The 15,132-nt window shown below is 43.9% G+C and overlaps 1 protein-coding gene across 3 annotated transcripts; it reads left to right on the top strand.

Moving 5' to 3' along the window:
• The first annotated feature begins 760 nt into the window (after window positions 1-760).
• LOC112258795 (caspase recruitment domain-containing protein 10-like) lies at window positions 761-14,715 on the top strand. 3 transcript variants are annotated; one of them, XM_024433380.2, is made up of 24 exons: window positions 763-942; window positions 4,147-4,389; window positions 6,392-6,529; window positions 6,621-6,807; window positions 7,121-7,259; window positions 7,467-7,655; window positions 7,762-7,881; window positions 8,069-8,194; window positions 8,900-9,070; window positions 9,271-9,369; window positions 9,937-9,973; window positions 10,561-10,598; window positions 10,873-10,961; window positions 11,165-11,211; window positions 11,329-11,449; window positions 11,598-11,775; window positions 11,875-11,998; window positions 12,183-12,423; window positions 12,644-12,710; window positions 12,796-12,898; window positions 13,009-13,167; window positions 13,344-13,456; window positions 14,087-14,202; window positions 14,348-14,715. In XM_024433380.2, exons 1-24 carry the CDS (start codon window positions 936-938, stop codon window positions 14,553-14,555), a joined length of 3,060 nt encoding a protein of 1,019 aa, XP_024289148.2. In that variant the 5' UTR covers window positions 763-935; the 3' UTR covers window positions 14,556-14,715. The 3 variants fall into 3 exon arrangements, with proteins under 3 accessions (XP_024289151.1, XP_024289148.2, XP_024289150.2); XM_024433382.2 differs by having other exon boundaries at window positions 8,072-8,194; XM_024433383.2 differs by lacking the exons at window positions 12,644-12,710; window positions 13,344-13,456; window positions 14,087-14,202; window positions 14,348-14,715 and having other exon boundaries at window positions 761-942; window positions 13,009-13,161.
• The last annotated feature ends 417 nt before the right edge of the window (window positions 14,716-15,132 follow it).

Raw genomic sequence — 15,132 nt, forward strand, 5'->3', positions numbered from 1 at the left:
CCACTCAGATCACACCCTGACCAAACAAAACATAGAAACATACAAAGCAAACTATGGTCAGGGTGTGACAGAATTAAACTGAGCAACTTTGTAAAACAGTGGGTGGATTGCTCCACCTTGTGGGAAAGCCCTTCTCTAGCCCCTCTTCAAAGCAGCTTTAATACCTAATTGAGTTGAAGGGAGTAAACTCAAAAAGTTCAACAGCAAAAATGACTGATCTTCATGATCTTAGATCTGTATGGCCTGTTGAAATGGAAGTTGTGCTCTAGCCTACTGATGGCTGGTTACATTTGAACTATGGTAGGCTTTCCTTTTTAACAACATTTGTTTAAAGTTAACCATACACTGTGTGTACAGAAATGTCAATTTCCAAAGACCAAGGCCACTTTATTTCAGGAAATTAGCTTTAATGGTTGACTTTGGGCATGAAAACGGTCCAACTCCTCCACTTTCTCATTCTTCAAACAGAAAATGTTTCCCTTGGGTTAACCAGAGATACAGTATTTGGGTTAACCTGGCCTTAACCTAAAGTAGCAGGCTTAAAAGAAAATGCCTGAGAGGAGTACCACATCCGGTTTTCAGCAGAAAAGGAAGCCTATGTTGAATTAGCTGTATCCCTGAAACCGGATACATCCGGTTGTTGGAAATTTATCCTGGTTTGGTCATCTGGAATGATCAGGACAGTTGTGAACAATTGCTGATTGGTGGAATATGGGATGTGCAGACAATTGTGAGGAGGCGGGACTGCAAAGTTGGGGAGGGGTGTGATACTGTGTCCCAGGTACAACACAACCAGCTTCTCAATGCAATAGCATAGCCATAGTGGAATAGTAGTTTACGTTTCTATGGACTCATTCATCCTTTTATGATTGATCAAAACGAAAAGTGGAATATCTGTCTGAGGAGTTTGCTTACAACACGATCAATCCTTGACAATGAGTGGTAAGTGGGAAATTAAGATTTCTTCTTGTCATGTTTATTTAAATTTATTTTTTAAAAGATTTCTTACCTGACTTTATCAGATAAAGTTAGATGACTCAATCGGGGGTGAAAAGTTGCGGCACTGAATGACACTTCGCCCTCCTTATTGTCTTGTCAGTCACAGTTATTTTTAGTATTGTAAGCTCCAGTCAATTAATGTAGTAAATATTCATATTGCCAAGTAGTCTGAGGGGTGTTCATTTTTATTTTGAGATGTTGACACTGCTCTGGGAAAAAGTTGTTCTTGATAAAAAGTATCTCATGTTTTCTGTGGACTACATGAGTAGCCTACATGGGAAAAAGAGAGATGTCAGGAAAAGATTCCACAGGACACAGATGTGTCTCGACCTGTCTGTCTGTTAGCCTATATGTGAGCAAGGGTGTGTGGTTATGGATCACTTACTCACCCCTCATTGTTGGTAAATAGCTAACTTTAAAACATATACTATGTTGCTTTAGACTTCTTCAGGAAAAAATGGGGTGTCAGCTATGACACGGCGCCTTGAGTTGGAAAAAATCTATTTTGGTTATTGAACTACAGTAAGTGAAGTGGATTTACACCCAGTTACTGAATTAGATTATGGGTCCCTGATCTATGCTTCTAAATGCGTCGAGAGTCTCAGTTGAACGTGTTTTTTCTTAGTCCAGGGAGATGGCACAACTGCTCCTCAGTAGTTGAGGTCTTTGTTTGCTATCACAGTAGGTTTTTAAGTGTGTGATATGAATCACATCAGTGTTTGCATTCTTGAACTCTGAGACAGATTTAATGTCATCCCTATCATTGTTTACAACCCACCAACCAACCTTGTGCAACACCAGGAGAAACTTGAGTAAATCATTGGTGCAGATAAATGCACCATCAAATGTGTTCATAGTACTGGAAGTTCCTCCTACAGCCTGTTATACAGTGCATTCGGAAAGTATTCAGACCCCTTGACCTTTTCCACATATTGTTACATTATAGCTTTATTCTAAAATCAATTAAATATTTTTTCCCCCTCATCAACCTACACACACTACCCCATAATGACAAAGCAAAAACAGGTTTTTAGAATTTTTTGCAAATGTATTAAAAAAATAAACTGAACTATCACATTTCCATAAGTATTCAGACATAAGTATTCAGAGTACTTTGTTGAAGCACCTTTGGCAGTGATTACAGCCTGGAGTCTTCTTGGGTATGATGCTACAAGCTTGGCACTCCTGCATTTGGGGAGTTTCTCCCAGTCTTCTCTGGAGATCCTCTCAAGCTCTGTCAGGTTGGATGGGGAGCATCACTGCACAGTTATTTTCAGGTCTCTCCAGAGATGTTAGATCGGGTTCAAGTCTGGGCTCTGGCTGGGCCACTCAAGGACATTCAGAGACTTCTCCCGAAGCCACTCCGGTGTTATCTTGGCTGTGTGCTTAGGGTCGTTGTCCTGTTGGAAGGTGAACCTTCAATCCAGTCTGAGGTCCTAAGCGCTCTGGAGCAGGTTTTCATCAAGGATCTCTCTGTACTTTGCTTCATTCATCTTTCCCTCCATCCTGACCAGCCTTCCAGTCCCTGCTGCAGAAAAACCCACAGCATGGTGGTGCCACCACTGTGCTTCACTGTAGGGATAGTGCCAGTTTTCCTCCGATGTGAAACTTGGCATTCAGGCCAAACTATTCAATCTTGGTTTCATTAAACCAGAGAACCTAGTTTCCCATGGTCAGAGTCCTTTAGGTGCCTTTTGGCAAATTCTAAGCAGGCTGTCATGTGCCTTTTACTGAGGAGTGGCTTCCATCTGGCTATTCTACCATACATGCCAGATTGGTGGAGTGCTGCGGAGATGGTTGTCCTTCTTGAAGGTTCTCCCATCTCCACAGAGGATCTCTGGAGCTCTGTCAGGGTGACCATTGGGTTCTTGGTCACCCCCCTGACCAAGGCCCTTCTCCCCCGATTGCTGGCCGTGCGGCCAGCTCTAGGAAGAGTCTCGGTGGCTCCAAACTTCTTCCATATAAGAATGATGGAGGCCACTGCAATCTTGGGGACCTTCAATGCTACAGATTTTTTTTGGAACCCTTCCCCAGATCTGTGCCTCGACACAATCCTGTCTCGGACCTCTACGGACAATTCCTTCGATGTCATGGCTTGGTTTTTGCTCTGACATGCACTTTCAACTGTGGGATCTTATATAGACATGTGTTTCTTTCCAAATCATGTCCAATCAATTGAATTTACCACAGGTGGACTTCAATCAGGTTGTAGAAACATCTCAAGGATGATCAATGGAAACAGGATGCACCTGAGCTCAATTTTGAGTCTCATGGCAAAGGGTCTGAATACTTATGTAAATAAGTGTTAGGTTCTTATTTTTGAGAGTAAATAACTCAAGGACACTAGATAAGCTTTAACCAAGTTTAATTCTTCCCAAAGGTTCTGTACAGCTGTAATTCAGACAACCCAACATTTCTCCCATCACAGATATATATCCCACTTAAGACACTCCTCCTTCTCTCCAATCCTTACATCTTATGGTTCTACAGGAAAAGAGTAACAGGATACTAAACCCTTATTACTCCCTTCAGGGGATCTGACCTCACCTCCTGACCTCAACCCCTCCTTCACCTAATCCACAGATGTCTATCTTTCTCCCCTATATCAACATGTTGCTCTCCTCCCATCCACCCAACACATTCCAAAGTCATATGTCTTTCTACAGAGAACCATTAACTTCTGACATAAAACCCAGTCTCTTTCACTATTCTATGCTTCTTCTCCATCATTTATTTAATATCTCAATGTTCAAAATGTCAAATCAAACATAAGGTATTTCTGTTTTTTAGCAAACATTTCTAAAAATCTGTTTTCGCGTTGTCATTATGGGGTATTGTGTGTAGATTGATGAGGAAAATCAATTTTTGAATACATTTTAGAATAAGGCTGTAACGTAACAAAATGTGGAAAAAGTCAAGCGGTCTGAATACTTTCCGAATGATCTGTATGTTAATTGCAAAATAATCCCCTCCAGCTTTCCTTGGAACACAGCCAGAAAAGCACCTCCTTATGCTACTTCTCACAAAGCAGCATACAATGGCCATAAACTGTATTATCAACATAGTTTGAGCCTGTTCTCTTTATAACACAGAATGTTGGCTCCTCTTTCAAACCAGTCCTGTATTAACTTGCTTTCTCTGTACCAGGCATCACAGTATGGGTGAAGGATTATGACACGGGACAGGAAGAGGGGCGGACAGTGTCCCCGTTCTCTGAGGAGTGCTGTGAGGAGCTGTGGGACAGGGTGGAGGGGGTGAGGCACAAGCTGACCCGCATCCTGAACCCAGCCAAGCTCACCCCCTACCTGAGGCAGTGCAAGGTCATCGACGAGCAGGATGAGGATGAGGTCCTCAACTCCATCCAGTACCCACTACGTATCAGCAAGGCTGGTGAGAGAGAGGGAGGGAGAGGGAATGTGTGGGAGCAAAAAAGAGAGGGAGAATGAGATAAAAAATTATGGAAGTGAATGAGAAGAGTGTAAAAGGTACAGTTGAAGTTGGAAGTTTACATACACCTTAGCCAAATACATTTAAACTCAGTTTTTCACCATTCCTGACATTTAATCCGAGCAAAAATTCCCTGTCTTCGATAAATTGGGATCCCCACTTTATTTTAAGAGTGAAATGTCAGAATAATAGTCGAGAGAATGATTTATTTCAGCTTTTATTTCTTTCATCACATTCCCAGTTGGTCAAAAGTTTACATACACTCAATTAGTATTTGGTAGCATTGCCTTTAAATTGTTTAACATGGGTCCAACGTATCGGGTAGCCTTCCACAAGTTTCCCACAATAAGTTGGGTGAATTTTGGCCCATTCCTCCTGACAGAGCTGGTGTAACTGAGTCAAGTTTGTAGGCCTCCTTGCTCGCACACGCTTTTTTAGTTCTGCCCACAAATGTTCTATAGGATTGAGGTCAGGGCTTTGGATGGCCACTCCAATACTTTGACTTTGTTGTCCTTAAGCCATTTTGCTACAACTTTGGAAGTATGCTTGGGGTCATTGTTCATTTGGAAGACCCATTTTTGACCAAGCTTTAACTTCCTGACTGATGTCTTCAGATGTTGCTTCAATATATCCACATAATTTTCCTTCCATGTGATGCCATCTATTTTGTGAAGTGCACCAGTCCCTCCTGCCGCAGAGCACCCGCACAACATGATGCTGCCACCCCAGTGCTTCAAGGTTGGGATGGTGTTCTTCGGCTTGCAAGCCTTCCCCTTTTTCCTCCAAACATAATGATGGTCATTATGGCCAAACAGTTCTATTTTTGTTTCATCAGACCAGAGAACATTTCTACAAAAAGTACGATCTTTGTCCCCATGTGCAGTTGCGAACCGTAGTCTGGCTTTTTTATGGTGGTTTTGGAGCAGTGGCTTCTTCCTTGCTGAGTGGCCTTTCAGGTTATGTCGATATAGGACTCGTTTTACTGTGGATATAGATCGTTTTGTACCTGTTTCCTCCAGCATCTTCACAAGGTCCTTTGCTGTTGTTCTGGGATTGATTTGTACTTTTCGTTCCATTCATCCCTATGAGACAGAACGTGTCTACTTCCTGAACGGTATGACGGCTGCGTGGTCCCATGGTGTTTATACTTGTGTACTATTGTTTGTACAGATGAACGTGGTACCTTCAGGCATTTGGAAATTGCTCCCAAGGATGAACCAGACTTGTGGAGGTCTACAATTTATTTTCTGAGGTCTTGGCTGATTTCTTTAGATTTTCCCATGATGTCTAGCAAAGAGGCACTGAGTTTGAAGGAAGGCCTTGAAATACATCCACAGGTACACCTCCAATTGACTCAAATGATGTCAATTAGCCTATCAGAAGCTTCTAAAGCCATGACATTTTCTGGAATTTTAACCGACTTGCCAAACCTATAGTTTGTTAACAAGAAATTTGTGGAGTGGTTGAAAAACGAGTTTTAATGACTCCAACCTAAGTGTATGTAAACCTCCGACTTCAACTGTAAGTGAGAGGAGGCAGGGAGAGAGGAGGTAGGTCGGAGAGAGTGAGGTAAGTAGGGGTTTGTGCCGTGTGAGAAAAAGGTGGTTTGGAAGGATAGCAAGAGGGGAGTGAGAGACAGAGTGAGGGGAGACAGGTATGAGTAACGAGGCAGGAGATCAAGATGAAAGGAATGAAGGAGTGGCCACTAGCTAGGTAAAGGAGAGGGAGAGATAAAGGAGGAGGTAGACAGATGGGGAGTGAAAAAGACGGGGAGAGAGGAAGAAACAGAGAGATGAGGTTAGAGAGGAAAAGATGACAAAGGGATTACCTGGAACATGAGCAGCTTTCACACTTTTGTCAGTACAGTACTTACAGTGTCTCCATCTTCAGGATGTATTGTCGTCTTCGTCTTAGAAACTTTAATGATGACCTAACTGTTTATCAGGACGTTTGATTGACATCCTGCATGGGCGGGGCCAGCGTGGCCTGCAGGCCTTCATGGAGTCTTTGGAGTTCTACCACCCCGAGCAATACACTCAGCTCACTGGAAAACAGCCCACCCAGCGCTGCTCCATCATCTTGGGTGAGGATTTGTCCCCAAATATCCCCCTTCCACTCCTGTATAACCTGTGTTCCCCCATCCCCCATTTACCTCCATTGCTGTGTCCCCCCAGATGAAGAGGGTCCAGAGGGCCTGACTCAGTTCCTGCTGCTCGAGGTGCGTAAGCTGAGGGAGCAGCTGCTGGGGAGCCGCGTGTGTGAGCGCCGCCTGTCCCAGCGTTGCCGTGTGGCCGAGGAGGAGCGCAGCCGGGCTGAACGCAAGACACTGGACCTACGACATGACCGGCTGCAGATAGAGAGGTACACCACACGGAACCACACATACAGGGCTTAAAGCACTGTGAGACAAATGACACTAGCATTAAAGTTTGATTAATTGAACTTCACAGGTAAAACCACACAGACATCTGGTTGTTATCCACAAGGCCCAACAATGTGCATTGCACCCAAAGTGAATGACAGTATTCAGACTGGAACTTGAAACATCGGGAATGATATACATAAACTACATTCGTGATAAGCCATGGTCCATGGCTGTCATACATTTTTTTAATAGGGATGTACAGTTTCTATGTCCAGTGTACTGAGAGCTGGCTGAATGTGTCTCCCACAGGCTGCGTCAGGACTGGGAGGCAGGCAGCAGGGAGCTGGGCCGGCTGAAGGACAGGCACCTGGAACAGGCTGTGAAATACTCTCGTGCCCTGGAGGATCAGGCCAAGGCCTCCGCACGTGAGAGAGAGCTACTGGAACAGGTATAGAGAGGAGAGGGGGCCAAAGGGTCTGATGGGTTGTTGAAGGAGAGGGAGGGTGACTGGGACAGAAGAAAGCAGCTGGTGAAAGATAAAAGGATGGATGGAGGGTATACATTTTTTTTAAAGAGCTGTTGGGACATGCCTTTATAGGAAGCCTTTTCCCTGGTAGGATTCCCTTGTAATACTCTTACTCAACCTTTTCTACAGATGGAGCAGCTGAAGATCAGACTGATGGAGGCAGAGAAAGAGACTGACAGTAGCCCTGTCTCTATTGCGCCAGTCAGAAGGAACAGGAGTGTCGCCCATCGGACGAACGACGCCCCCGCTGTTCCCGAGAAGAGGGAGAAGCCACTGCAGCACATTGACATTCAGAAGTCAGGTCACATTGAAACACAGGTAGAGCCACCACTCAGAGTGAATCTGATTCACCCTCTGAGTTTGGGATGTTTTCCCGCTCCGACGGTGCTGCTCTAACTCTTTTATTGTTCCGTTTTGACCTCAGGCTCTGTTGGACATCCTGAAGCAGGACCGCAGGGAGGCAGCAGAGCAGAGACACGAGCTGTGTGGCAACATCGCCAGACTACAGGGAGAGCTGGAGAGCTCTGAGGATTTCAGGGACAAGGTGAGAGCAGAGAAAGGGCCTATTCACGCCATTCTGTCCCATTATTCACTCTCAGAAGTCACTGAGCTGGTGACAGTTTTTCAAGTTGTCTTTGTTCAGGCTTCATAAAGTGTTAAAACACGCCTCTTGTATATCAACACAATTGTATTATTCTGTCTTTGATTGTATGGTGTGTTGTGTTGTGAAGCAGGAGTCTCAGTGTGAGCAGCTGCAGCTGAAGGTGAGGACTCTGCAGCTGGACTGGGAGATGGAACATAAAAGGAGCATTTCCTACTTCAACCAGATTATGGAGCTGGAGAAGGAGAGGGACCAGGTCAGTAGGTCTGAGTAGGGATACGGGTTAGAATCAAGTAATCAATGTATGGTAAGGTTTTTGTTTCTGTTGGTTTAAATTGTTCATGGCTGTTTGGACACTGAATGAACATGCACAGAGTGTAACGGTTGTCTGTGGTGGAAGAAGAGGAGGACCAATGCTCAGCGTGGTAAGTGTCCATAGTGATAATTTAATGAACACAAAAACAAATTAACGAGAACGAACGAAACAGTCCTGTATGGTAAATACACAAATCAGAAAACAATCACCCACAACTCAAGGGTGAAAACAGGCTACCTAAGTATGGTTCTCAATCAGGGACAACGATTGACAGCTGCCTCTGATTGAGAACCACACCAGGCCAAACACAGAAATCCCAAATCATAGAAAAAAGAACATAGACTGCCCACCCCAACTCACGCCCTGACCATACTAAAACAAAGACAAAACAAAGGAACTCAGGTCAGAACGTGACACAGAGGAATATTGAGGTTGGAGTGTTGAGTTTGAGGCCTTTTTGCAGGATAATATAAGGCCTTTCTCTGCATAGTTGCCCCATTACTCACCGTAATACATCATTTTTGTCTAGTCATGCAGGTGTTTCCACTACTCAGTATCTCCCCCACTCTGTGTCTGCCTGTCTCCTCATAACTCATCTCTCTAGCACGTTCTCTCCTCCTCCCTCTAATACTATATATCCTTCAGGCTCTGCGCAGTCGAGACAGCCTGCAGTTGGAGTATACTGACTGCCTATTGGACAAGAACCGCCTGCGTAAACGCATTGCAGAGCTTCAGGCCAATCTAGAGCAGCAGCAGAGAGAGCTGGAGAAAGAGAAGGACAGGAGCAGGGAGCAGAGTTCCCCCTGTATGCACTGTGTGAGTCTCAGCTACTGTATGTACACACATTCTGTGTACACACTTTTGATTATACTTGCACAACACAAGTGTGTTTTCCCTATTCTGTCAGACATACAGTTTCACACACTCACAAAAATATGACAATCAAATTACAGTGTGGACCTGTTAGCCTTCTCCTGTACTCTTCCAATGTGATTGTCTCTCTGTCCCTCTCCTAGTCTCACCTGTCTCTGTGCAGCGAGGACCAGTGCTACGGGCCCTGCTGCTCCCTAGACCTCAGCCCTCTGCCCAACGGCACTCACCAGCTGCTCTGCAAGGTCAGAGTTCATTGCCATCTTATCATCTTCGTTGGCAGCAGCTAGAATATTAGCAACATTATAGTGTTATGATCAACAGCAGCCACAACATTTATCTCTTCATAATCATGTAATAAATAGTCCTTGAGGAGTGTGGCAGTGTTGCTGTCCAACCCATCTTTTCATTTGACTCATTCAGAGTTGTACTTAAGTAGGTACCATTGAGCTGATCCCCGTAACAATAATGATACTTTTACTTGGCATGGTTATTCATGGTCTACTTACAGAGAATATTATTTTTAGATCAGTGTGAAGCAACTCCTGTGTGCTAATTAGGTCGCATTGTTGTTTTGCGTAGAGTTAGAGATATTATGTTTTATGTATTGTTTATTTAACTTTTGTTTATTACCTACTTCACTTCTTTGGCAATGTTAACATATGTTTCCCATGCCAATAAAGCCCCTTGAACTGAACTGAATTGATGTTGCCAGAGAGGAATTTGTGTAACTGTCAGCATGTTGGTACCTGTAGGATACCTTTCAGTGAACAGATGTTGATGATGTCTCTGTTTTCATTTCTGTGTTACAGTCTCCCTCTACAGACCAAACCCATGTCAACTCCGAAGGTAAGCCTATATTTCAAATCAAATCAAATGTTATTTGTCACATGCACCGAATACAACAGACCTTGCAGTAAAATGCTTACTTACAAGCCCTTAACTAACAATGCAGTTAAGAAAAATACCAACAAAAATAAGAAATAAAAGTAACAAATAATTAAAGAGCAGCAGTAAAATAACAATAGCGAGGCTATATACAGGGGGTAGAGTTGAGATGAATGCAGTGTTTCCCAACCAAGGGTACTTGGCCTATCCACAGGGGAGACTTTAAGGGTACTCTGGGTAGAGCAAAATATACTTGGTAGTCGAGTAACGGAAAAAGGTTGGGAACCACTGGATTAGGGGATTGGGGTTTTGCAAGGATAGCATTGAAGAAAAGAGCATTCCTGAGTTGATCCCTTTTTTTTTCATTCTGCTTTATTTATTATACATTTTTACATCACTGTAGCTGATGAAGGATAACCCTTGTATTTGAACTACTGTTTGAATAAGACATGGTAGAAATAGGCATGGCCAAAACAAATGGGGGTTTTTGGACCACTTTGATGAGAGAGGATAGGCTTAGACTTCTAAATACTTTATTTTGTCTGCAGGTTCCCGCTCAAACTCAGAGGAGAATCTCTTGACAGCAGTGAGTTGTTGAATTACTCCACAACACTTTGTGACATGCCAACATATCAAAGCATCATGTCTCATCTTGCATTAATCTATATTATATTAACAAATGTATTTTTCTCACTGAACAGTATAGCTGTGAATACACACAGTATATGTGGATTATTGAATAATTAATCAACTTTTTCAAGTTGTCTTGGAGACAATGAATAGGTTTAAATTGTTGGCCTGCATCTATACTTTAGTCATTCTCTATTTCCCTTTTTGTTTGTGTCCTGTGTGTTTTACAGACAGTGGACAGTGAGAGGGATGTTAACAGGCTCTCCATCTTCCCCTTCCCTCCCTGTATGGACTCCATCAACCGCAGGGTCAACATAGAGTATGTCATACCCATAGAATTAGGAATTAGAATTATTATTAATTTAATAGGATATCTATGGTCATACCATAGCAGATCAACTTGTACATTATTCTCTGATATGGAGATATCACTCTCTTAAATCCCATGTTATGCTGGAAATGCATTCAAAACTAAATAAATGATGATGAAAAGTCCTCTATTGTGATCTTATCCCTTTACAGGTTTGACCTGGACTCCTGGGGCAGTGATGAGAATGAGAACCTCACAGGTTTGGTTTAGTTCAGTACAACCCTCATGTTCGTCTAAGTCTGTAGCTACCTGTAATACATGTAACCCTGGCTAAGTATAGATGTGTGTAGTGATGTCTCATTATGTTGTGTTTCAGGAGTCCAGAGTGAGGTCTCCCTGTCGAACTCCTGTAGCTCCCTGCATTCTCACCTCTTCCCTCCTGACCTCATCAACCTGCCCCCTGTCCCACCTCACAAACCCAACTACAGCAGTCTCGGGTATGTCTCCATCTCTGTGCTGCCTACATCAGGGCAGCTAATCCAACGTAGTGTAGATACACTTGCTAACCCTTTATGGTGTGAGATATAATCTTAACTCTATACTGATAAGTGTAATTGCCATCTCTCTTTCCCCTTCCTCTTTCAGTTTCGAGCCCCTGTCCCCCGTACCAAGTCCCCCCACTACGCACAAAAGAGGAAGAGGCAGCCTGGCAGATGACATCACCATCATTGGGGGCAACCTCACAGGGATCTTTGTTAGCAGTGTCAGAGCTGGTTCTCCTGCTGAGCAGTGGGGTCTGAAGGAGGGCAGTGAGTTACTGGAGGTGAGAAACAAAGGCATACAGACAGATGGACAGGCAAACAGATAGTAGAAAAACAGCCACACAGGCCTGAGTATAACTGTCTCTCTCCTCCCTGTCCAGCTGGAGAAGGTTCTGTTTGGTGGGGGCAGTGTGCTGATGGGCCAGTGCACTGGAGAGGTGGCCCACTTCTCTCTGCAGTGGTGGACAGAGCCCTCTTCTCTCAAACACCAGACCAACACAGGGGGTGAAGTTCTGAGACAGCTTTTACAGTTCTTTTCCTTGACTGATGTGCTTTTTCAGTACAGTACACCTTTATAGTAAATGGTCTTTCTTGGCTTTTATCCAGATGTCAGACTGTTTATAGAACCAAAAAAGATAAAATAATAGAGTGTGTGTAACTAACTGCCCACCCCTTTTCCTCTTCTCAGCCTACTCCAAGTTATGTGCCCAGCTCCCTTCTCCTAACTTCTATGGTGCTGACTCCTTCTACGTGCGCGTCAACCTGGACCTGGACCCTCATAGCGACCTGCCCTGTCTGGGGGTGCACTGTGATGACATAATACACGTCACTGACACCCGTTACAATGGGAAGTACCAGTGGCGCTGCACCCTGGTGAACCCCCGCACAGCCAAGCCCTTGCAGGCGGGGGTCATGCCCAATTACAACAGGTAAGGGAGAGGTGCCACGTACTGTCACCTTTGTGACAGAGTTCAAATGAACAGGTTATATAATGTAAGACATTTTAATAAGCATGAGAAGAAGATTAAACGTTCCATTAATCTATAACAGACAGTTGTGCAAACATTTAGCTTTGTTAGACTGCACTCACAGACTGCATAAGACACATAATGATAAATGTGTTTCCCCCTACATCTTTCTCTATCTCAGAGCCCAGCAACTGTTATTGGTGAGGTTACGTACCTTAGCCCTGGAGCAGAAGGATTTCAAAAAAAAAGTATGTCTCCTCTTGTCCCTACTGTGTGTGAATCTCTGGTAACCAAGGGTAACCAGACTACTGATTCCTCCATTCCTCCCTGTAGGTATCCAAGAAGGGCTCTGAGCGTGTACGATTGGTCAAGGCTGTCCCCCCCAGCTGTCGTGGGATTGGTTCCACCCCACAGGTCCTTTACACACTCAGCAACCGTAAGCTCCGCCCATATGACTTTATTAATCTTTTTTGTTTGTCCTTTGAAGACTATAGTAAGATAAAAATACATGAACCTAAATGTGTGTGTGTGTGTGTCTTCGCTCAGGTCATGAGGAGCACCTGATTCCTTACAGTATGGTCCAGCCAATACAGGTCATGACCAAACGGCCTGTCATCTTCTCCCCCTCCTTGCTCTCTCGCGGCCTCATAGAGAGACTGCTTCAGCCAGCAGAGTCTGGACTGGACTTCAACACCTGCCAACCAGGTACACACACACATGCAGACACCCATGGTTATTTACATAGTGTCACTACACACTCAAATTTCAGAAGCACTAGTTGCATGCTTGTTGTCCTTCTTGCATGATCGGCTGTGTTTTAAAGTAATTACTTGTAGATATGTTGCCCCTCTATCCGCTTCTCATGGAGTGATGTCTTTCAGAGCTAATCCAGGCCACAGAGAGAAATGATAAGAGTGTTTTCCTGCTAGATGCTTCCACCCCAGAGCAGGCTCTTGGAATCAGTCTGCAGTCTATTCAGGATGTAATAAGCCAGGTATACACTGTTTCTTTCATTCATTCTCTCTCTCTCTCACACTCACTCACACACACACAAACAAACAAACACTTCCCATGGGGCAAAAACTGTGTCAATTTGTATGTTTTATTTAACCTTTCTTTAACTAGGCAAGTCAGTCAAGAATAAATTCTTATTTACAATGACAGCCTACCCCGGCCAAACACTCCTCTAACCCTGACGACGGGCCAATTGTGCACCACCCTATGGGACTCCCGATCACGGCCAGATGTTATACAGCCTGTAATCTAAACAGGGTCTGTAGTGACGCCTCTAGCACTGAGATGCAGTGCCTTAGACCGCTGCGCCACTTGGGAGACCCAAAATGTTGCTTCCACGCTATTTCAACGAGAAAATGTTATGTAATGATGCTTAATCGACGTGGAAAACTGAATGGATTTGAAAAAGTCATCAACATAAGGGAATTTTGTCTTTTTTCATCAAACATTTAACCTAAATCCAATGACATGGTGACATTTTTTTTGTTGATTTTACATTGAATTCATGATAGTTGACAACTACACCTAATGTAAATCAAAACTAGAGGTTGAACTGTCTGTGCCCAGTGGGTTACCTTTCCCATATAGGTTTCTGTGTCTTGTCTCTCAGGACAAGCACTGTCTGTTGGAGCTAGGCCTGAGTAGTGTGGAGGGCCTTCTGAGGCAGGGGGTCTACCCTATCGTCATTAATATCCGACCCAAGAACAAAAAACACAAGAAGCTAAAGTAGGTGCCTGACTGACTATCTGTATTTGTGTGTGTTTACAATACACTTTTAGATCATAAGTTATTATATTTTTGTAGTTGTATGTTCTCTAATTCAATTTATAAACAGTAGTTACAAAGTCAATCTATTTTGCCCCATTGACAGGAAGTTGCTGACCGGGCGAGGGGAGGATGGCGTGATGGAGGAGGTGTGTCAGGTGGACGAGCAGCAGCTGGAGACCCTGCCCCTACTCTACCACACTTTGGAACCCAGCACCTGGAGCTGCACCGAGGATCTGCTTCTCGCCATACGCAATGTCATCCACAGCCAGCAGAAGGCACTGCTGTGGGTTGAGTTGGAAAGGCTCCAATAGATCCCAATGTTTTCACCCAGTTTTATTGTTTTACTAAGATAAATTTGATACAATTATCGTATACATTTCACACACACCCATTTAGATACCTAGTTCTACCACAGTAAATATGAAGTTTCATGTTCATTTGATGAATTAAACCAAATCAAATCCAATCAAATCAAATGTATTTATATAGCCCTTTGTACATCAGCTGATATCTCAAAGTGCTGTACAGAAACCCAGCCTAAAACCCCAAACAGCAAGCAATGCAGGTGTAGAAGCACGGTGGCTAGGAAAAACTCCCTAGAAAGGCCAAAACCTAGGAAGAAACCTAGAGAGGAACCAGGCTATGTGGGGTGGCCAGTCCTCTTCTGGCTGTGCAGAGATTATAACAGAACAAACCTTACAAGCTCAGTAGTAACATGTCTTTATGTTTTAATGTTGTATTTCTTGTCTACCTATGTGTAAAAGTATAACTTTAGACCGTCCCCTCGCCCATACCCGGGCGCGAACCAGGGACTCTCTGCACACATCAACAACAGTCACCCACGAAGCATCGTTACCCATCGCTCCACAAAAGCCGAAGAACTACTTC

The sequence above is a fragment of the Oncorhynchus tshawytscha genome, linkage group LG09 (assembly GCF_018296145.1).
Source record: "Oncorhynchus tshawytscha isolate Ot180627B linkage group LG09, Otsh_v2.0, whole genome shotgun sequence".
Lineage (NCBI taxonomy): Eukaryota > Metazoa > Chordata > Actinopteri > Salmoniformes > Salmonidae > Oncorhynchus > Oncorhynchus tshawytscha.